This window comes from Balaenoptera borealis (genome assembly GCF_965194805.1).
Source record: "Balaenoptera borealis genome assembly, chromosome: 9".
NCBI lineage: Eukaryota > Metazoa > Chordata > Mammalia > Artiodactyla > Balaenopteridae > Balaenoptera > Balaenoptera borealis.
Window position 1 is genome coordinate 21,181,842 of NC_138873.1, and position 23,475 is coordinate 21,205,316.

General features: G+C 39.6%; 1 protein-coding gene across 8 annotated transcripts in view; it reads right to left on the bottom strand.

Annotated features, from left to right (window-relative positions):
- PHACTR2 (phosphatase and actin regulator 2) overlaps window positions 1–23,475 on the bottom strand; it is a gene marked incomplete at its 3' end in the record, with an annotated part of 263,313 nt that overhangs the window by 10,618 nt on the left and 229,220 nt on the right. For 4 of the 8 annotated variants that reach the window (XM_082405470.1, XM_082405469.1, XM_082405472.1 and 1 more), the window contains 5 exons: window positions 22,065–22,221; window positions 18,521–18,576; window positions 12,483–12,544; window positions 8,916–9,053; window positions 1,326–1,402 (listed from right to left, as the gene is read on the bottom strand). In XM_082405470.1, the coding sequence (XP_082261596.1) occupies window positions 1,326–1,402; window positions 8,916–9,053; window positions 12,483–12,544; window positions 18,521–18,576; window positions 22,065–22,221 (490 nt within the window). Of the gene's footprint in view, window positions 1–1,321; window positions 1,403–8,915; window positions 9,054–12,482; window positions 12,545–18,520; window positions 18,577–22,064; window positions 22,222–23,475 lie in introns of those variants that run through there. The other 4 variants (XM_082405471.1, XM_082405473.1, XM_082405475.1 and 1 more) reach the window with 1 other exon arrangement.

A 23,475-nucleotide genomic window follows, 5' to 3' on the forward strand; every position in this document is an offset into this window, starting at 1 on the left:
GGACTCTCAGGGTCAGGACTCAACGACACAAACACATGGCATCTTCCCAGTTTCCTGGAGGTCCCAGCCAGCTCAATGTCACCATAAATATCCAGCTGCCTTATGATGATCAACTTAACTGGAGAAGTGTGACCACAGTGTCAGATATTAGCATGAACTCTTCCTGACCCCAGAAGTGGAAGGGAGAAAAGGAGAGGACAAATAGGTCTGCTTGATATGGGAAGGTGATGGGTCCAAGAGTACATTATGATAGGATAAAGCACTCAAATCGAGAAAAAGCCTATATATTCAGGATGTCTAAAAGCCCTACATGCATTTACAAAGAAATATGATACAGGAGAAAACAAAACAAATAAGGAAGAACTATCCCTAGGAGAAAGGGGAGTTTCTTCTACATGCCAGACATTATTATAGGACCAACAGCTATGGAGCAAGCAGGCCCCCATAAACCTCAGGGAAGGGATTTGCTATTAAATTATGAAGATACATCACCACTTCCTTTATCATGGGACACGGTCCCCAGCAGGGAACACACCACCAACAGGAACCACTGCAGATGCTGTCGCACCATATGATGTATGCTGCCCTACAGAGGCTGTTTCGAGTCCTGGGATCGGCATTTGCTTTCCAGCAAGACCTGCCATGGTATTCTTCACGTAATCATCTGTCCTGGTACGTTTTTTTAACAATTCAAGTTTCAAAGATTTGATTCACATGCAAATTCTTTGAAAAATCTTATATAACACCTGTTACATATAGCAAAGCACGTAAACCCATGAGAGAAATAAAAAGAACACCTGTGAAGTAGTGGGGGTCAGACTACATGATCACTCAGGTCCCTTCTGGTTTTAGCAGCTTGTGAAACTGAAGTGTGTTGGGAGGAAAAATGGTAGCAGTATAGTGATCTTCTGTGGCAGTAGTAAAAATCGGATTCCTTTCTAAGCTACGTCTTCTAAAAAATTGAGTTTCTACCCTCTCTAAGTTATGAGTCCAAAGCAGACACATATGTGCCCACACTGGCTCTCACCAGCATCTGTTCTGGGTATAAAACTTCAACTGAGTCTCTTCAAGAGCAGAATAAATGATGCTGATACTTGCTTTTGGGGCCAGAAAATAAAACTAAGAAAGAAATGAAAACATAGCCCTTTAGAATGATTCAGACTTCTTTGAAAGAAAAAAAAAGACTTAATTTTAGAAATGTTCGCTAGATGGTGTTGTGTTAAACTATATTTTTAAAAAATTTTTAATTGTGATGAAATACATGTAACATAAAATTTACCATCTTACTCATTTTTAATTTGCTCAACTGCATTTTGTTTACCTACCTGGTAAACTGTCGACTCTCTTCATGAACTTCCATTTCTGTACTTTTAAATTCATTTAGCTCTTTCCTTATTGCTGCCTGAATAGGAAAAAATAGATACACTGAATTGTGATTTAGATCACATATTTCCTCAGTATACATAGTATCAATGAAGCAGACATTCTTTGATGAAATGTCTTGGAGAAAGGCATTTCTAATTTCTACTAGGTAAAGGTATGACAAATGAAATGTCTATACTACAGCCAAACAAAAACCCGGACAGATTTCCTTCAGGTGACATTGACAAGGCAGAGATGAAGGAGGCCTTTGCCAAACTCACCCTGGGGCCTGGTCTATGAGTCACCCACATCCCCCATCCTCGATGACCACAAGGATAGCACAGGTCATGAGATTTTTTTTGAGAAACAATATCATTTTCCTATGAAAGTTCTGCATGTCATACCACCCACAGCAACATGGCTTTGACGAGCTGCCACAGGGCTACAGAGAAGGCAATTGCTATTTATTCTTTTATATTGAAAGTTTAGACAATTAGAATTAAAAATTTCAGCACAACACTTCAAGCCACTCAAAGAAAATATCAAGTAGAATCCTATTACTATTACTATTTATTGAACACATAATCCATGTCATGTACATGCTGGGGTTGGAAGAGATGCTATGTCCTTTCAGGTTGAAAACCTGAGATACTCATCAAAATGTTAACATTAGTTATGTATTAACAATACTGGCTGGATCATGGATGGTTTTTCGGTTTCAACTATGTGCTTATCTTTATTTCCTAATTTTTCTAGGAAGAAGTTTTTCCTCATGTAAATGAAAAAATAACTAATAAAAGCATCCCCATAACCTCTGAGAAATGGACTCTTCAGCTGAAACAGAATGACATTACAAACCACAGAGAATGGCTTTACAGAGAGATAAGAAAATCTACTTTGTGGTTGGAAAATGATGTATTTTAGAAAAGGAAAAAGACAGAAGAAAGCCTTGAGGCCTCTCTCTGGCTTTCTCCCATCACTAGCTATCACTCTACAATATACAAGCTTTTCCCCAATGCTGCTTTCAATGTTATGTTTAAATCCTATAGTCGTAGATTGTTTGTCTCTCCAAATATATTCCTCAGCCCCTGTAGTTTCTATGAGGAACCTGAGGCTGGGGACTGTGGCAGTGGTTCTTGCTAATGGTTTTTTGGAAGAGGATGAATCAAGTACAGAAATATTTCTGGGCCCAAGTTCCCTGTGATAAGACTATATATCTTGTTTCACAAGTGAGATCAACAGTGAGGATACTTTGTTTCACTCACTGTAAAAATTGATACCCAGAACCAGTATCTGGCTGATACCCAGCTAAAATAGCAAAAACTCTCTATATTCATCACCAATTAATATCTATCAAAAAGTCTTCCTTAATCAACCCAAGTGCCCATTGACAGATGAATGGATAAAGAAGATGTGGTGCATATATACAATGGAATATTACTCAGCCATAAAAAAGAATGAAATCTTGCCATTTGCAACAACATGGATGGACCTAGAGGGTATTATGTTAAATAAAATAAGTCAGACAGAGAAAGACAAATACCATATGATTTCATTTATATGTGGAATCTAAAAAACAAATGAACAAACATAACAAAACAGAAACAGACTTACAGATACAGAGAAAAAACTGGTGGTCGCCGGGGGTGGGAGGGGTGTAGCAGAGGGATGAGTAAAATAGGTGAGAGAGATTAAGAGGTACAAACTTCTAGTTACAAAATAAATAAGTCATATGAATGTAATGTATAGCACAGGGGATACAGTCAGTAATACTATAGTGACTTCGTATGGTGCTAGATAGGCCTTCTTACTTCAAGTCCCATGCTCTTTCCAATAAAATGAGCTTCTGGGCCTAAGTCATCCAGATAATTGTCTCAGATCTCCATGTTGTGTGTGCTAGCTTGTAATTAGAAATGATGAGTCAGTTATAGGCAATGAATGTGATGTGAAATTACAGGGGCTGGTTGTTTGAATATATATATCAGGAAGATGTGATTATAGGCAGTTAAAGAAATGCAATACTCATTTTAAAAATTCACTGAAGACCGCAGTTTTATTCCAAGAGTATTTCCTCTTACTATGTATTTATTTATTTTTATATTTATTTATTTATTTATTTGGCCGCACTGTGCAGCATGCGGGAACTTAGTTCCCTGACCAGGCATCGAACCTGCGCCCCCTGCAGTGGAAGTGTGGAGTCTTAACCACTGGACCACCAGGGAAGTCCCCTTCTTACTATTTAAAGAGAAGGTTTCCTGAGAGAGTTTTGAGAGGCAAAAAGTAATTAAATACCCTTTATGTTAGGGAAATACATGTACAATAATCTTAACTCCCTTCTATACAAACGAGACCAGAGTTTAAGTCTAATAACTCTTCACATAAGTGTAAATGGGACTGATATTTTTTTGAAAGATAATGGGATAGAAAGACGTAGGCTGATGTAGTGGGATTGAAGTCTGAATGGTGCTGAGTTGGGTCAACAATGGGGAGTCATTCAGCCAAGACTAGGTATTTCTAAGACAGAAACAAAACAAGTCCACAAGAGATAGTACTGGCACCAACTATGTAGTGTTGTTTGGTAGCATGAGAATTATAGAAAGGAAAAAGGAAACAAAAATGACTGGAACTAAGTTTAAGATTGACTCGTGATGACTGGTGATGGAAGGTCTGCTTATCACTCCCAGTCAGCTCAGGGGTGAGCCTGGCTGGAAGCAAGAGGTGATTTGTTGAATATATGGACTTGCTGCCTTCTCAAATAACCTGAGCTATGAGGATTAACTAGAACTCCCATCGTTTCGATGTCTTTGCTTATTTCTTTGATAAAAATCTGATGTTTAACATGGAGGGGATTTCTTGACTACTCATCAAGCTCAACGCCATGGTTAGATAAGTGTACTCTCTGCTGCCTGGGCAACCATGAATAAGCCAAAGAACATCTCTGTATGGAATTAAAATCTCAGTCTTCCCTAGGACCTATTTAGACAGTGCATTCCTGGGAGGGTGGTATGTTCTATTCATCTTTATGTCCCCAGTATCTAAGACAATATTTAATATATTAAAAGGGTTTTAATAAATGACTACTGAGTAACTTGGACAAACCCATGTATCATCTGAAAAATTCTGGATTCTCTTTCATTGGATAAATTTAGACTAGACTGTAAACTGAGGCTTCAATGAGTAATGAAAATGTCACCAATGGGGAACAAAGCTTAGACTATCAAGCCTGACCATGAAAGTAATACTGGTAAGAGCTATCATTTATTGATGAGCTGGAACTCTATAGATAATCTACTAAATTCTCAGGATAGATATAATTAGCTCTATTTTACTAGTGAGGAAACCCAAGTTAAATGACTTGGCCAAGGTCAAACATCTACCAAGTGGCCAAGTAGGAATCAAACCCAGAAGCTCCCTGCTCTACAGCCTGCCCTCTCCTCTCTACATGGAACTTCCACGGCTTACCCCAGGGAGATGGCAACTGCTGTGGGCGCTTTGGTCTTCAAGCCAAGTTGATGGCCTTCTCTGGCTCTACTTGTCACCTTAGGGCTCATCTACTCCAGCACAGATATCTATATAGGCCATATATATCTTATAGAGGCCACAGATATCTTACTATATGTGTATCTGTTTCTAGTGCTCTACCCAAGCACAGATATTCTAAAATTAAAAATTCTATGTTAAAGGTGATTTAAGCTCAATCAAGTTCACAACTAATAATGCATTTTCCCCACTACTTCTCTTTCCCATTTTGGGCAGTTTAACAAGACTACCAGGTCTATGAGATTCCCCAGAATACCCAGCACAGTGTTTTCACAGAATGGGCATTGATTGGTTATTGACTAATTGGCTACTGACCCCTTTTCTTTACATTTGAAGTTCAAAAAAATTTTTAAATGCAAAGTGGTATCTTAGTGGGGCTAAGAAAAGAGAGAGAAGGATGGCTCCTTTAGGCTGGCAGGAAGTTCAGTGTTTATTTTGAAAGCAGAGGTAGAAATATTTACTTTCAATAGTTTTTTTTCTTTAAATGGGATATATAGTTCAAAAGTTAAAAAGTAAAACTCTTTTTTAATATAAAGGTAAATTATAGGTTTTTATATTGATTAACTTATTGAAAAAATACATTATTATAAATCTTATCGTCATATATTATGAATATTTTAAAGTAAAAAGCAACAGAAATCCAGAAATGCTTGTTACGATAATAATGATTAGCATGGGTTTTCATTCTAAAATAAAATATATACTAAGACTATTGATAGTTTTAGTATCTCTGGGCAATAACATTACATTATACAAATCTTTTAACATCTAGAGAAAACAGATTATTTTTTTCAGTGTTAGGTTGAAAACAGTATTTTTAGAAATTCTTAAAAATACCATGCATTGATGTGCACTGTAATTATTACTTCCTCTTCATGTATTTTTGAATATTCTGATTTTTGCCAATAAACACAAGTCACTTGTGTATATACAAAGTACTATACATTAAAAGCATTTTACATTGTTGCCTTTTTTCTATTTTCTATCTTTTAAAAGTATACAACATTTTTTTCTTTCTAAAAGAAATTATTCTTATTTTTCTTCGAGGAGAAAAAACCTACAATACAAATCGGGTTCTAAAAATGCAGTCCTTTAGACCTTCAAAAGTCTCAGGGTTAATGGGAGAGACAATGCCAAAGGGAGAAAATGAAACTCAGATGTGAGTAGGGAGGGCCTCTGGCTGTGCTCTGGGGCTCAGGGTTCCATCTGCAGGGGAGATGTGAAAGTCATGTGCCTTCAAATTACTCGTGAAGAGACATTAATCCTGTAGAAGAAAACTCGACCAAGTACATCTCCCCTGCAGCCTAGAAGTCCAGCACAAAAATCTATTTTTGTTTCAACACAAAATTAAAAAGAAAAATCCTCTCTGTTATAGCTAGAGGTGGACAAACTTTACCTTCCACCAACAGACAAGAGTTAGGAAGGACTATTTCTAGAGTATGGAAGATGTAGTTTCCATATGAGGGTGGTTAATCATTTAGACTCTCACTGCTTGTATACTTTGCACTTACTCTGATTTTAATCATTTACCTGGCCACGCCCTACCTGCCTTTCTGAAATTCAACGTTTGAGTAACGTGATAACTGGGAATGGTGGATATGGCAGACTGCATTTTCCAAAGATGGCAGCAATAATAACTCCAGCTCACATTTCTTCTGCAATATGACCTTGCCACCACTCCCCCACTGAAAGGCAGAGCTAATTCCTCTTCCCTTGAATCTGAGCTGACCTGATGACTTGCCTGGAACTTAACAGAATGTGGTGGAAGCGAGGCTGGGTGCCTTCTAAAGCTGGGTCAGATAAGGCCATGCAACTTTTACCTGGTTCTCTCGGGGCACTTGCTCTGGGACAAGCCAGCCGCCATGTAAGAAGTTTGACAACTCTGAGGCCACCATGCTGAAGAGGCCATATGTCGGTGCTTTGGTGGACAGCCCCGGCTGAGCCCAGCTGCTAATAAGCCTAGCCTCTGAGCCATCCTCACCAAGACACCAGATATGTAAACAAGCCACCTAGGACCCTCCAGAGCAGCCCATTTGTCAGCTGAATAACACTGACTGACCTGAGTCGCTCTTGCCTAAGGGCAAGAAATCACATTAAGTAGTTTACAGGCAATTCTTGGTAACACATAAACTTGCTATTTCCTACAGGAAACGTGGTATTGACTGATGGTAAGCTTGCCCCACGACCTGAGTATCACAGTCTTCTTCACGCCCTCATGGCTGCCCTCGATCTGAGGGATTTCACCTGCCTGGGGGAAGCCTCCTTTTTCAGGGCACATTCCTCAGCCTGTGTTCTCCATCCCAACCTCAAGGGTTTCCTCCTTGCCTTTTCTGCATAATCCTTGACCTGCTGCACCATTGATTATGCCCTACTCTATCACTTACTGACTTTTTCTCCTATATAGGCAAACTTTCCCTTTCTTTTGGCTCCTTCCTCATGGCATAAAAGATTGCTCAGGTATTTCCCATAAATTAAAAAATCACTCCCTTGATATTCTTATTTTCCAATTCTACTCACTCAAGCTTTCAGCCTCCACAATCATTTTCCCTCAAGTGACTACCTTATCATACCTCTTCTTCACAGCGAGACTCTTGAGGTTGTGTTTTATTCTCATGGTCCCCACCACAGTCAGTCAGCTAAAATGCCTCCTTTCACTATGTTACTAACCACTTGTGAGCTGACACTCCCCTTTCTAGGCTGCCGGGCTACATCTTCTCTTTCCCCATCTCACAGACATTTCTTTTCAGTGTTTTTCTAATGTCTCTTCGTGTTGGGTTTCTCGGGCTCTATTCCCAGCCTCCTTCCCTTCTGTTTCCATTCTGCACATTCTTCCTTTGTAATCTTACTCCTTTCTAGTTTTCATTTCTTCTTATGAGCTAATAATTACTGAATCTATATCTCCAATATGAGCTTGACACATAGTAGGTGCTCTACAGAATGAAATCTCCTATTAGAGGGCATCAGCACAGAGTGTAACTAAATACCTAGTTCTAGCTTTAAGGCTGGGTGTGGCATGAGATTACTCAATATGGAATTTTGCTTAGAGACAAAAAATTAGAAACCATTATTTGGGAGATCAGGAAAATTGTAAAGTGAAGAATTTAAGAACAAACAAATGGTTGGCAAAATTCTTTATGTAACCATGGTACTCATAAAATAATTAGTCTTTCTTCATGATGGAACCCTCTATATATTTCAGTTATCCTGAACTGTGAGCCATGATATAGATTAAGTGTTGGTAAACCATGACCCATAGGCCAAATGTGGCCCATCATCTGGTTTAATTTATTTATTTATTTTTATTGGGGTATAGTTGTTTTACAATGTTGTGTTAGTTTCTACTGTGAAGTAGAGTTCCCCGTGCTATACAGCAGGTTCTCATTAGTTATCTATTTGATACATATTAGTATATATACTGTCAATCTCAATCTCCCAATTCATCCCACCACCACCCCCATCTGTTTTTATAAATATAGTTTTATTGGACCACATATACATCCATTCACTTACACATTGTCTATGGCTGCTTTCCTGCTACAAAGGCAAAGCTGAGCCACTGCAACAAAGACTGGACGGCCCACAAAGCCTAAAATATTTACTTTCTGGCCATTTATAGAAAAAGTGTGCCAGCCTTCATTAGAGATCGATACCTTTTCCGCCGTTAACGTATCCCTTTAAAAGAGTAACTTGTATAAGTTGTATTTTCTACGAGTAAGGATAAATCATGGCTGTGGGAAACATGCCCCCCACCCCAATCCAGGTATGAATGCAGGCAGGTTATATGGTAACAAAGAACAAGTTTTTTCTGAGACTTAATTGAAAGAAATATGTTGATATTATTAAATGTATCAACTAAGTGTCTTAAATAATCAAAGGCAGAAAATTATTGGGATATTTGGTAATACCTAGTCTCCTAAGGTGACTAAGTAGGCAGTAAGTAGGTATTGGAGCTTTTAGAAAAACAATAAAAACATACATAAATAAAATCATGGCTCAAGCCACTGAGGTCTTGCCTTGTCTGCAGGTGTTAACCTGGCCCAGGGCTTGTCTGCCCGGCGATCATAGTCAGGTGAATCGGTGACTTCTACATACTCATTAAACCGCAGGATCCTTCGAGCTTGCAGCTCTGCCACTGTGGGTCTCAGGCTGAGCTGCAGGAGGATAGGGATGAGTTCAGTAAACCATTTACAGCCTCATGGTGGCACGTTTTCTATAGAGTACTTCAAAGTTATGGTTACATAAGGTCACTTTCAGATATTTAAAAAAAAAAAAAAAAAAAGGCAGCAGCATCTTGGGAGTTTCTAATGAGAACTAGAAAGCAGTGTGCCCTAATTTTGCAACTATAAAAATCACCATTGTTAGATAGGTCACAGTCTTTAGCAACCATTTGCATTATGCTATTTTCCCCACCTTGTCTGGCATTGTGATAAAGGTGCCTGTCATCTCTGACACGGGGGACAGACACAATAGTAATCCAGATAGGGGATGGCTGGTTTGAAGATTGAATTATCAAGACAAAAGCCCTACAACTTGTAGAAATGAGAATAAAAATCTCTGTTCCTACTATATTAAACCTGCATATTCAGAAATGCACAAAGTTACAACAAAGGAATGGTCCAGTGAAGGGTGTGCCTATGGCAGTCTTCCGTGAGAGTCTAAGGACACAGGTCCAGATCTGACATTTACCCTTGGCCAGAAAAGCCGATATGCAGCAATGAGGAGGGGGGACGCACTGGAAAACTGCACTTCAGTGAGGCCACAACTGCTTAAACCCAGCTGCAACCTTAAGACACTTCTAATAGCTTGGAGTCCCCCTGTGGTTTTTGTCAAATTCAAATTTATGGTTATATTTAATCTACCCTGCCCTGTGTGTATTTGTTTTCCTCTCATGGTCCTTTCTCAAGCCCAAGAACAGAGAGAGATTGTCCTGAGAGACTAAAGAAACTTGGCCCCTGGTTGAACAGGCATCATCTACTGTCCGCTATTAAGTTTCATGCTTTTGTGGCCTTTCTCAGTTGGGAGGTGTCACAGTATTGTCAGACAGGTAGACCCAGGCCTATGTTTTACCCATCGGGTCCATTTTCAGTATTTTTCTCTCCATACATATACTCTATATACAGCCAGACTATCCATGGTTTAAGTGGTCCTCTTTGGAGGCATTCCTTATTTGCATGGGTTCAATTTTTGGAAAAATCAAGCACTCTCACAAAACAAACAAACAAACAAGCAAAAACTGATGTTTCTGTGGTCAAAAATCTCCCCTTTCCTTGGTTTCCTCTTGAGTAAAACCAGAGGCTGAACTGTCAATGCTCTAACATTCAAGGCATTCAAGGATTCTTAGGACTGGGTCTACACCCTGAGCCAACTTGACAAGGGATATGGCAACGGCGGCTCCTTCTATCTTCATAAAGCCCTGGTAGGTGATGGACAAAGGGAGGAAAAATCTAAGTGGTTCTGTTACACTCTCAGTTACTGTCCTATCTATACTGCTAGCTTCTTACTGCCTCTCTAGGGCAGGTAGGGTTAAGAAGGTAGAGAAACCCTTGCTTCTGGGGACTTCCCAAAATGCAAGTGACCAATGGTCACAGAGGTCAGAAGTTCTCCATCTAGTCTTGCCCTTCAGGGCTGTGCCAGTTACGGGGTAGCTATTAGTGCTATGGAATATTTTGCACCTATGGCAGGGAGCTCTGTGTGGTACAGGCTAGTGGGGGTAGGGCAGCTCTGTTGTCTCCCAGAAGGACCCAACTGGATTAAGAAAAGACTATATGTATGACAGGGGTGAGCTGGAGCAAGGAGGAGGGATTACCGCTTATCTGTAGCTGGTAACTTAATGGCCATTGAATTGCTAGAAGAGCCATCTCAAGAAATTCAGTTTATAGTGTCTTTTTTAACTTGATTATTGTTTGATGTTTGGGATCTTTGAGGAAAAAAAGAGATGAATAAAGGCTATTTTTCTCTAAAAATCAAAACCAAAACCTCTCAAAATACAGTCTCCAACATTTCCATGGGAATGGAGTGCTGCTTCTTTCTGCCTTGGAATGTTTTGGCTGTGAACTCCCCAGCCAGCCCAAATAAATGTGGGTCAGATCACACTCTTTGCTGCAGATGTCATATTTTACTCCTCCTGCCTTATCCAGCTGTGAACGGTATATCTGAAGAATTACTGAGCAAGGTGTTTTTTTTTTTTTTTCCCATAAAATTAAATGCTTTTTAGTGTTTAAAATAGCATTTACACAGAAGCAGCTCTATTAACTATCTGGACGACGCTCCAGCTCCATACAGTATCTACAGGGCAGACGTGTGCAGGCCAGCGACGCAGGACGGGAGCAGCGTGCGTGCGTGCGTGCGTGGGCGGGCGGCCACCCCAGGACCGCGGGGAGGGGCGAGCTGGCCACGCCCTCTGCCCCAGACCCCACCCCTGCAGCAGCTGTGTGCATCTGTGGCCCTCGCCCTCAGGGTCACCTTCCCTCTCCTGCCATCTCCCCCTCACCGTCCTCCCGCACACCTTCAGACACACCGTGTGTCCCTGCGGGGTGGGGGGAAACTCATGAAACTCTGCTCCAGTGGCTGGGAGTGGGGGACAGCTGACTTGGCCGCCACCCCGTGGAGCACACAGGCCAGGCAATAAATAAATAAATTAGATCCCTACCCTGGGCAGCCACAGAGAGGCCTCGGGGCTAGGACCCTACCCCCGAGAGGGCCCCCCACCCCGGCCTGGGCAGGATGGGGGGTGGGGCCTGGGAACCGGGTGAAGAGGGGGGCCCAGGCCTAGCGGCCACCTCTCAGCTCAACCTGAGGCCCTGTGCACAGCACTGCGGGCGAGTGCGGGTCCCTGAGGCACACGCCAACGGGGGGCAGGTCAGACCTGCCTGAGCACAGGGAGATGGAGGCCCCCCACCAGGGTCTTGAGCAAGGTGTTTATAATGAAATACAAACTCTGATAGTGCTTAATTTTTCCAAAGATTATTATTATTTTAACGCTTACCGAAAAAAGCGAAGGCTCTGGTATCAGATTTATATTTTCATAAATGGGTAGAAACAATGGTCTGAGTTTTGGAGGTAAGCCATTTGTCAATTTGGGTAGCACTGCAGCAGGCAAGCTGGATGATCAAGTTCACTTAGTAAATTACTCACCCAGCTCAGAATCTTTAGTAATAACAAAGTATTTATTCAGTGTTTCCAAAACTGCATGGAAACAGTGAGCATTTTTACAAACTATACATTGAAATGTTAATAATGGTTATCTCTGAATGGGAGACGTCTGCATGATTTTCTAGTCTTTTTTGTTCCTTCTGGCGTTTAAAAAAAATTTCACACAGATTATATGTTATTTTCATAATTGGCAAATGCAATTTAAAACTTTTGACTGTCGACTTTTCAAAATTAGCATATTATGCATTAATATAAACATAATTCATATTGTAAACATTACACTGATTTTAATGTCTGTGATTAGTCAGTAGACTAATAGGAATAATTATTCCTAAATATCAGATTTACATGTAAAGCACGGATTTGCATTTTAAAAATGAAGTATATCTCAAAATACACATGCTCAGTAACCATCATAATTTCATCACCTTTCTGCTGAGTCTGCGTTTAAGTTCCATTTTTGCTTCTTGCTCTTCTTCTTCATTCTTTTCTGTTTATTAATTGGGGGGAAAGGGGAGGAAAGGCATGAAGACTTAGTTACTATAAAAGATTATACAATCAGAAAAGTAGCTCAGGCCACAGTTATTTGACTTCACGGATATTGATCAAACACTCCACCAACATCTTTAAAAAGTTATCGAAAGATTCTGCAGAAGAATCAATCACTAATTTACAGATATATTATTTTTTTCCTTATAGGATTGGTTTATTTACTAATTGTAAAACTTTTTGCTTCCTGACTTCTTGTTCTATTCTGAAAAAACCACAAGAGTGCCCATACTCCAGTGAAAGCCTCTCATTGCTGATCATCTCATAGGCTTTTATAAGCACAATTTATCAGAATTCAGATAAAAACTTACTACTGGATCTGGCCTTTGTGTGAAAATCTGAATCACATCAAAAGAACAAATTAGAACCACCTGATGCATGTCTGAGTTGCTGATTTCCATTCAAATCCAAGCAAAATACTTGATTTGTCTGCTTTGGTTTCCACAGAAGCAGAATGTAATCATTTCTTTGGACTTTGCTTTCAAACCAGAATGTTCTGAATGGGTTTATGGTGTATGGTTGATGGAGATGATTTATTTTCTTGTGATGCTAACTTTCCAAAGTCTTCTCTTTCTCTAGTGCTTCACCAAGTAGTACAATTTAAAGGCCAACTCAAATGAATGCAGTCCAACAGATGGAATTAAGAAAAAAATGTCCAGAATTTTAAAAGAAATAAACACTGCTCAGCATTTAATGGTTGCTATTTGATGAACTTCTCTCTGTTGGTTCCTGTAGCTCATACTTTGTTTGATAAGTGAGCATAGATTCTTGGATACCAATGCTTACGAAAGAATATCTTTTAGAAAGTGCTGTTATGAATTCTACTGAAGGAAAATCACACTGTATAAGGGCTCAACCAAAAGGCTGAAAAAGAAAAGTCTCCTCTGTAACAGATAGATTTACTTTTAAAATTCAAACAGACTTCTTAGCACTAAGATTGTTTTTATTGTGAATACAGTATCAGTATTCAATATTTGCAACATCTGTATTTGCTAGCTGAACATGCTAAATTCTCTATTAATTTTCCTTATCTGGACAGGGAAAAGTTTTGACATTCTTCTGAAATACTAATTTTAATTTATAAGAAAGAGGATGATCAGTCTGGTTATTTAGACAAAGAATGAACGTAAACTGAAATTACCCTGCAAGACAAGAAACAACTAGTTAGTATGCTTTCATTAAGTGCCTGTGAGTGTCAAACAAAACTTGATTATAATTCAGATTTCTTCCTATGAAAATACTGTAAGTTTTTCTAATTGCTTCAAAAAATATATTGCAATATATCCTTTGATATCCTTAAAACACATCCTTAGGGTCAAATAATTACTTTATTATTTTTTTTTTTTAAAGGAAGTGGGGAGACTCAGAATGCAGGCAGACATCTGCTGCTCTCTTTTCTTTTTTTTAAAAAATAATTAATTAATTAATTTTATTTATTTGGCTGCACTGGGTCTTCGTTGCTGTGTGCAGGCTTTCTCTAGTTGCAGTGAGCGGGGGCTACTCTTGGTTGCAGTGCGCAGGCTTCTCATTGCGGTGGCTTCTCTTGTTGTGGAGCATGGGCTCTAGGTACGCGGGCTCAGTAGTTGTGGCACGCAGGCTCAGTAGTTGTGGCTCACGGGCTCCAGAGCGCAGGCTCAGTAGTTGTGGTGCACGGGCTTAGTTGCTCCAAGGCATGTGGAATCTTCCTGGACCAGGGCTTGAACCCGTGTCCCCTGCATTGGCAGGCAGATTCTTAACCACTGCGCCACCAGGGAAGTCCCAAATAATTACTTTATGTGAGTTGGATAAGGCATGTGGATTGTAAATTATATATAATAGACAAACACCAAACTTGTGGTTCATGTGATTCAAACTAGGACTTTACAAGGTCAGGCCTTTGATGATATTAATAAAAAGAAAAATATAATTGTCAAAACATTTCAGTTATTCTTCCTATATAATGATTATGCTACATTTTCAAAGGTACTTTCCAAAGACAAAATACTGGATATCTAATATGACTCAAAGCTAACAAATGCTCCAATTTTCAAGAAATACACAAAACATAATTTCCTAGAAGAGAATATTAGATAATTTTGCTTTATGAAGCATACTGCACATCTAGGTGTCAGCCAGTGATATTTAAAAAAAGAAGGGCCAACTGTAAATAAACAGGATTTTACCAATTGGGAATTCTTCTCTAACATCAGGAACTGACTTCCTTAGATTTCCCATATTCGAAATTATGCCTCTAAAGAACTTAGAGGAAGAGGGTGAGAGGTGGAGGAAGGCCAACGTGACTGATCCTAGGAATCTTATTAAATAGTCATTGTTAAATCTTTTACTAAGAGTCAAGGTTAAACCTTAAACTTGGTTTTAAAAAATTCACCAAGGGAATTCCCTGGCGGTCCAGTGGTTAGGACTCCGTGCTTTCACTGCTGAGGGCCTGGGTTTGATTCCTGGTGGGGGAACTAAGATCCCACAAGCCGTGCAGTACGAACAAAACAAAACAAAAATTCACCGAGTTTTTGGAACTTTAAAAAAAAAATTATTAGAGGGCTAATTATAAAGTAGGATGAAAGCACGTCTGGTCACTTTAAACAGACTGGAGGGATACTCATGAAGGAAGTGACTGGCTCACTGACAAATCTCACCCTCAGTAACTCCTCAGAGCAGAGAGGGGCGGGTATCAGAACAGCCACGGAAAGCGTTTGCCATAAGCATACAAACGATACACGTAGTTTAACAGCAGTGGGCACTACAAGAAACCTGCCTGCCAAGTGCTGCCCAGAGCCTTTCACGGATGATGCGAAAAGGAGAAGAAAGAAAAGCACCAAAGTACCAACAACTGGAGTATTATATTCTTCAGTCACCAACTCAGATAAGATGGATTAAAAATAGCCAAACATTTTTTTGTGGGATTGTTTCACTTTTTGTGTTTTATATGTTTCCATATGGGTGTTAGTAAGAAATGAAAATACATTTATAAACCTACTTTGAAATACATCCAAAAAATAAGATGGCTCCATGGAAGGACAGATATGTGATAAAGTTAGATGTTAATGGTAGAATAAAGATAGTAGGTATATGGGTATTACTGTAAAATTATTTCAGCTTTTCTGTATGCTTAAAAAATTACATAACAAAACACTGGGGAAAAATACATGCAGAACTCAATGGCTTAATACATGTTTTCTCTATGACGATTTAGCTGGAATTATGGTCCTAGCTAAATAGTATAAGAGGATCTGAATATTTTATCCCTACCCTGTAGAAGATGTTCCACGAACATCTCTTTTCCTGATAAGCAAAAGTTGATCCTGCAAGCACCAAAACTTGCTTTCTATTTTAACAGTATTAAGAAACTAGTTCTAAAATCTAACTTAATATATATGTTTTTTAAAAAACCCTAGATGCACTAAAATAGGAAAGAGATCAAATTAGGTGTGATACTGGGAAAGATACTAAGAAATGAAATTTGTCCTTTGGTCTCCAATTAAAGCTATCAGCATTGACTGCCATTTGATTCATGTTTATTAAACTAGTGACAGGCTTGGATTTGAGAACTGCTGAATGTTTTATGCTGTGAATTAGTTTCCTAATCTGTCAAGAAAAGATGACCTCGTTAAATAAGTGTCCTTAAAAATCACACCACATCACACACAGACTTTTCTTCAAATAGACAATCATATTGCTTTTGAACAAAAGATGGAGATAAAACAAACAAACAAGAGTAATCTATGTGGAAGAACCCAGAAGCAAAGAGGAACTGAATAAAGTGTTGTCAGCTCTGGCCATCCAGTTCCCTGGGACTGCTCAGCAGAATGTTTTGGGTGACCTCCACCAGTTCTCTTTTCTGCTTCCCTTGGCCATACATTATGTCAGGAGATCATAAGCCAGTTATCAGCTTCTCCAGACTGGAAACATGTCTTTTGTTTCCAGCATAAGCACATTTAGACAAACTAAGAAGGAAGTAAAAAAAGGCTGGAGTCAAATCTGAAGTTGACTTTGGCGTTTCACTACTCTTTCCCCAACCTCCAGGAAAATGGAGTATAAAAGCCAACACAGCACTTAAGATCAATGTGCGATAAATTTCTAATCTATGAAACAGTTCCTCAAATAACCAAACAGCAATGTGGTTTGGCTCTGTCTGTCTCCCAGGAGCAGGAAAGAATTACCCAGAATTCGCTCTTTCTTTTTTTCTAGGTATTGCATCAGGCAACCAATAAGATACACTCTCTGTGTTTTAGGAGCTTATGGACTGCGTTTGAGCTTATCTACAATTTAATTCACAAATATTTTCCAGGAACCTATTATTAAAAACCATGAGCCTTTTTGGTTTGGTTTTGTTGTCAAAATGAGATGCTGCTTTCATTCTTCCTCAGAAAGCTAAACACAGTTTTGGTTTTTTTTTTCGTATCTAGCCATGACTTTTCCCATCTCCAAACTGGCTCTTCTACACACTGATGGTCACTTAAGTCCTTCTTCTTTGGGTTCCATGCCAGTTATGCTCACAAACGGCCAGAAAAAACCTTGCAAGGAAAGAACCCCACAGACTGGCAGTTCATCCCACTGTTCAGTCTTCATTGTCCGGTTGTCTTAGTAATAGCAACTGCAGTATAAATATGCTGTTAAAATCTTTCTTTCCTTCAGGAAAGAAAACAACTCATTTGGAGAATGGGGATCACCCAGACAGGCCAACTTGACCCTAAAAGCCTGGTTGAAAAAGATTTCCCGCACGCCAGCGGCTCATTACTATTATAGTACTCTCTGGAGTTTTGCCCATCCCTGCTCTTTGATAGTTCATACAATAAAAAGCTCTTTTGAAACTGGGTTAATAATATATAAAACTACAGCTAGGGGCTTCCCTGGTGGCGCAGTGGTTGGGAGTCCGCCTGCCGATGCAGGGGACACGGGTTCGTGCCCCGGTCCGGGAAAATCCCACATGCCGCGGAGTGGCTGGGCCCGTGAGCCACAACTACTGAGCCTGCGCGTCTGGAGCCTGTGCTCCGCAACAAGAGAGGCCACGATAGTGAGAGGCCCGCGCACCGCGATGAAGAGTGGCCCCCGCTTGCCGCAACTAGAGAAAGCCCTCGCACAGAAACGAAGACCCAACACAGCCATAAAAATAAATAAATTAATTAATTAATTTAAACAAAACAAAACAAAAAAAACAAACTACAGCTAGGCTCAATTTAAAAATATCCATTATTTAACTCACTGTGGTTAGTAACCACATCGATCCACTACAGCACAACAAACCACTTCTACTCATTTTATAGCTTCAACATATGAACTCCAATAATGTAAATACGACCAGACCAATGAGTAAAATGTAAAGTCCAAGAAAATAGAGGGGGAAAGAGAATGGGAAAATGAAGTAGGAAAATGAATGGAGAACTCCTTAAGTGCTGAGAAATTATAAATAACTCTAGAGGGAAACAGAGTTATCGTAACAAAGGAAAATGAAATGGATTGAAAAATTCCTTTTCCCATAATTCTGTTTTAAATGGAGTCATTTGTTAAACCTGGCAACAAACTATTATTAATAATAATATAGGAATGTTTGATTTATTTCCTTGCGGATTTTTTGGTCTTTTCTTTCACATTTAGTTGCAAGCAGACTAGAGCATTTTCTTCTATTTAATATTTGGGTGAAAGAATACATGGAATAAATTTCATCTTTCTTAAAAACAACTGTCACAACCATGACACTGCTCTGGGGTATATCAGGCTCAAAGCCATAAAATGAAACACAAACTTCAAGAAATTATTTTAAAAATGATATAAATAATTATATAAAAATGTGATCTAAATGGGCCATTTCAGTCATTCGTGAATACATATATTAAGGTTCCCTGCTGACAAATGGATTGTCTCTAGAGGGAGCTTGTTCATGGTTACACGAGGAATTCGCTGTGTAGTACAGGATACTCACGCTTCAGGATATTTCTTTGCTCTAATTCTTCAGTTGTGGGCCTCTGGCTAAGTCTCCTGTGATGAAAAAACAGATATACTGCCGGTTACAAACAAGGCCGCCTTAATGGGAGACGCAAAATAAAACAACAAGCAAAGCTGTATTTTTTTGTGTTTTGAGAAACAAAAATCCATTTTTAAGCCTACAAAATAAAAGCCTCCTTTCCACTCGTTTGGAGACTAGAGATTGTGGCTGAGACTGCTAACTACCCCCCACCACCCATCCTCCCTTCTTCCTTTTAGAAACAGAACCCCCAGAGTTTTAGCTGAACACCCAGCTATAGATTTCTGCCTCCCTCCAGGCAAGGTGCAGCCGTGAGACTGAGTTCTTGCAATGGGATGTGAGCAGAAGCGGTGTGTGTAATGTCTGCTTTTTTACCCTTAAAGTGACTGGGTGTGTATTCCCTTCTCTCTCTTTCCTTCTTCCACAGGCTAGAACTTAAACATGGTCATGTGAGCCAGCTCAGATCACGCAGATGAGGATATCCACGGAGATGGAAGAGCAACAAGACGGAAGGAACCTGGGCGCCTATCTGACTGCCTGGAGCTGTGTTCCCCACCCATGCTGGACAGCCCACCTACCCCTGCACTGTGATGTGAAAAAGAAGCAAACACGTGGAAGTGGCTTGTTTGGACCATTGCACTTTTTGGTCTCTGTTAGAACAGCTTAGCCTGTACCCTAATTAACATACAGATAATTAGAATCTAAAAAAAGGCTCAAGGGTTCATACCAATTCATGAGATGATCAATTTATACTGCACAGTGTTTTCAGGAAAATATTACTTTTGGGATCTCAAATAAATTTACAATGTATATAAAGTTATCTTGAGATATACAGGCCATTTCCATCAACCTTCAAGAAAAGCCAGGCTCATTTGGGATTAGTACCTGATCATTTGTACACAAGAGCTCAATGTCTTATTGACCCATTATAATTTTGTTCTTGGTCTTGTTTACATTATTAATTTGTTGTTAATCACAGAAAAAAATTCCTCTGGTTGTATTGATAAGATTGAATTTGTGCAAATTAAACTAATATACATGAAAGGCAATCTTAATACAAGATACTATCAATTCTAAATGTTTATGGCTGTGACAGAAATGGTATGAAGAATTAAAATCAATGATATTTTGAATAGCTCATTAAAAAGTTTAACATTTAATCTTCATCAGCGCTACCTTGAAATTCACTTAATAAGTGAGCCCACAAAAAAACCCAGTGAACATCTATGCCAGCCAGATTTTGTGCCATTCATATATCCTATACTATATATCTGTACGATATCATCCCCCAAAGACATCATCCTTCTTTTGTTTATGGAGTTTCCTTTCTCTGGAATGCCCTCCTCTCCTTCTTCACCTACTGAAATCTTTTAAGTTATTAAAGGCTCCTGGTTCTTTGTCCCTCTACAGCAGTTCTACATAAATTATACAGCGATTAAAGCACTTATCATTATTATAAAGATAATAATCACAGCTCTCATTAGTTCATCCTTTAAAGTGCCAGTCACTGTGCTGGGTGCTTAGCTTACATTATCTTGAATCCTTGAAACAATTCAGCAAGGTAGCAGCCAGTTCCCATTTTACAGATAAGAAAACCAGAGATTAATTCCCTTGCCTGCAAGAAAACACTACTGAATGACAGAGCCAGGACTCATACCTGGTTCTCCTGACCTAGATGTTTGTGCTTTTTACATGATCCCCATCACTCGGTATAAATTTTGCCTCTTTCACTAGACATGGAGTTCTCTAGGGCAGGAACTCTAAGTGGTTTACCTTTGAATGACAGGGACTAGGTGTGCTGGGTTTGTAGAAAAACAATTCTGTAAAATATATATACTTATAAAACTAAAAACCCTACCCTGATAAGATTTTTATAGATATGGACTACATGTGTGTTTCTAGAGGCTCTCAAACTTTTGGGGGTTGGAGTGGAATTTTACAAAAACAGAAGAAGTGCTGCTCTGGTTGGCTACTTAGACCTACAGTGAAGGAATCCCCTCCCGCCTCACCCCAAAAACACACCCACTTCCCTAGCTCTCCCCAGGAAGCCTGAGTATCCTCTCCAAGAAATCCTAATGCAGAGCTAGAAAACCACCGCTCTACAGTTATTTCATGGTGTCAACTTCTCACAATGTTCTTCATCAGTCCCCTGTTTTTGAGTGTTTTGGGTTTGTTTTAATTTGTCACTGCTCTAAATACCCTTCAAATAAACATCTTTGGAAAACACAGGTTTTTTTCCCTTTTAGATTATTTCCTTCTTGTATAACCTCCCAAATGGAATTACCATGTAAAGAAATACTGCTTTAGAATTCTTGTATTATTAAGTTGTTCTTCAGAAATATTGAACAAGAGCCAAGTATATGTGTCCTATTTCCTCATAAAGTTGCCGACATTGGGTTTAATTTATAAAAGTGTTTTGCTAATTTAAGAGGCAATACTTTAAATTAATAAAAAATATTTAATGTTCTTAAGTGCTCGCTAGGATCTAGGCGCTAACATACCTTCAGCGTACCATCTCATTTAATCCGCACAAGCCCCAGCTTGGCCCCACCTACAAAACAGACAGTGGCTTCTGGACCCCTCACATGCCTACCCTGCAGGTACACCACAGTCACAGAAATCTTCCACTTCCAAGCAAGGGGAGGACTTTTCTCCCACCTCCAAATCTTGTTCTGGTGTTCCAGGCTGTTCCCTTCTCCCAATTTATGCAACCTATTTTTTATGCAGAGTGAGGGAAGTTAGCAAAACAACTAATACTTAAATAAGCTTAAACTGATCATAAAAAGGAGAGCTTCAGCACTTGCTTCTATTAAAACTGCCAGTTACACGGACTTCCAATGCCACGAGTGGCATAAGTAGAAATCCTACAATGGCGGAGGCAGGAAGTGCGGTCAGATGACCATTTATTTGAAGTGAAAAGGGGGAAGTTTCGATATGGGGGCTATGGCTACCTGACTAGGATGGAACTGGCCGTTGAAGCTACTTAATATTTCTGTAGTCTCGTAGCCCCCAGGGCAGAAGCTGATGGCAGTCATAGGAATGCTATAGGGAGTCCATGAATCAAACCAGGAGTTGGGCAAACTATGGCCCGCAGGCCAACTCTGGCCTGCTGCCTGTTTTGGTGAAGAATGTTTTCTTGGAATGTAGGCGTGCTCATCAGTTTATGTATTGTTTATGGCTGCTTTCATGCTACAAGAGCACAGTCAAGCAGCTGCAGTAGGGACTGTCTGGCCAACAAAGCCTAAGAGATTTACTAACTGGTCCTTTATAGAAAAAGTCTGTCCCCACTTGGATTGGGCTTTGGCAACCTCAAAGCTACTGGCTAGCTGGACCAAAAAGGAGCTTCTTTGAGTGATTCACCATCCAAGACCAACTTTAGAAGACCAGATAGGCCAGGCGTGCCCTTCCATGAGGGAGTCACAGTGATCTCAGTTAGGGAGGGAACTGTAGGAAGGAGAAAAGTAAGCATTAGTCAGTGCTGTCCCCAGATTTCAGCAGTTACCTGACGAGCTCAGTTCCAATTTGCTGTCGGATTTCCTGCCTCTCTTCTTCAGAGGTACGCTGCAAGATGTTTTTGTCCTCTAATTCCTTCTTAGACGGTCTGTTGCCAAGTTTGATAGCAAGAGTATCCCTTCGTCGTATTTTACTTGCCAAAGCACCTGAGGATTAGAAAAGGCAGAAATGCAGAGAAAGGATTTTAGCAAGTGGCACTCAGGTTACACGTGGGCAAGGATTTTAAATAGAGTCCAGACCAAATTCTTTATTCACATGCAACGGTAGAATCTTAATTAACCTGAAGAAAAAAAAGTTTCAAGTTGGATGTAGTTCGTTTTGAAAAACTGAAGAACTGTTTTTTTGTTTTGTTTTGGTTTTTTTGTTTGTTTTTTGAACATCTTTATTGGAGTATAATTGCTTTAAAATGGTGTGAAGAATTGTTTTTTAAAATATTCTGAAAAATGTTGGGAAACCCTGAAAAAACCAGCAAGTATCACCTCATCTTTTGGACAGTGACATTTGAAGTTTATTCTGCTGAGACGGCATACCATGGAAACTACTGATTGCATTATGCCTCTTCTTTCTTTTCTTTTTCAAGTCTTAAACACTTAGCCCCTTTGCTTATCCTGTAGAGTAAATCCTCTTCTTCCCTTTTCCTCCCCCCACTCAGAAAACCACACTGACAAAAGTCTACCTGTGATACCAATGTTTTAATCCTAAATTACCCAGGAATCCCTGATATCTCACAGAGGATAGTAAATACCAATGAATGATAATGATTTTTGTTATTTTTTATTTTATTGTTGTTTGATGATGATTTTTTTATTGTTCAGTACAAACTAGAAGGAATTTGACAATGCTGTTTAATCATGAATATATTAATAACTTTTCATAATCTGTAAATTCAATTCCATACTGAATCGCTCCCAAGTCATCCTTCTCAGAAGATTATTAAAAAAACAGCATTTTTCCAGTTCCCTAAGTTATATATAAATGGTTGGCTTTATCCACTTTACTATCATTCCTTCTTAGAAGGCATACCACCTTTCTTATCATGGATGAGTGACTGTTTTTAATTCTTAAAAGGTATTAGTCATTCTTGACTCATTCCCCCTTTTAAACCACAGTATAAAAGTGAGTGAAATTCTCAAACATCCCCCATGAGTAATCCAGCAAATCCTGCATTGACGCTCTTTATTCAAGAACGGTCCCAAGGGGCTTCCCTGGTGGCGCAGTGGTTGAGAATCCGCCTGCCAATGCGGGGGACACGGGTTCGAGCCCTGGTCTGGGAAGATCCCTCATGCCGCAGAGCAACTGGGCCCGTGAGCCACAACTGCTGAGCCTGCGCTTCTGGAGCCTGTGCTCCGCAACAAGAGAGGCCACAATAGTGAGAGGCCCGCGCAACGCAATGAGGAGTG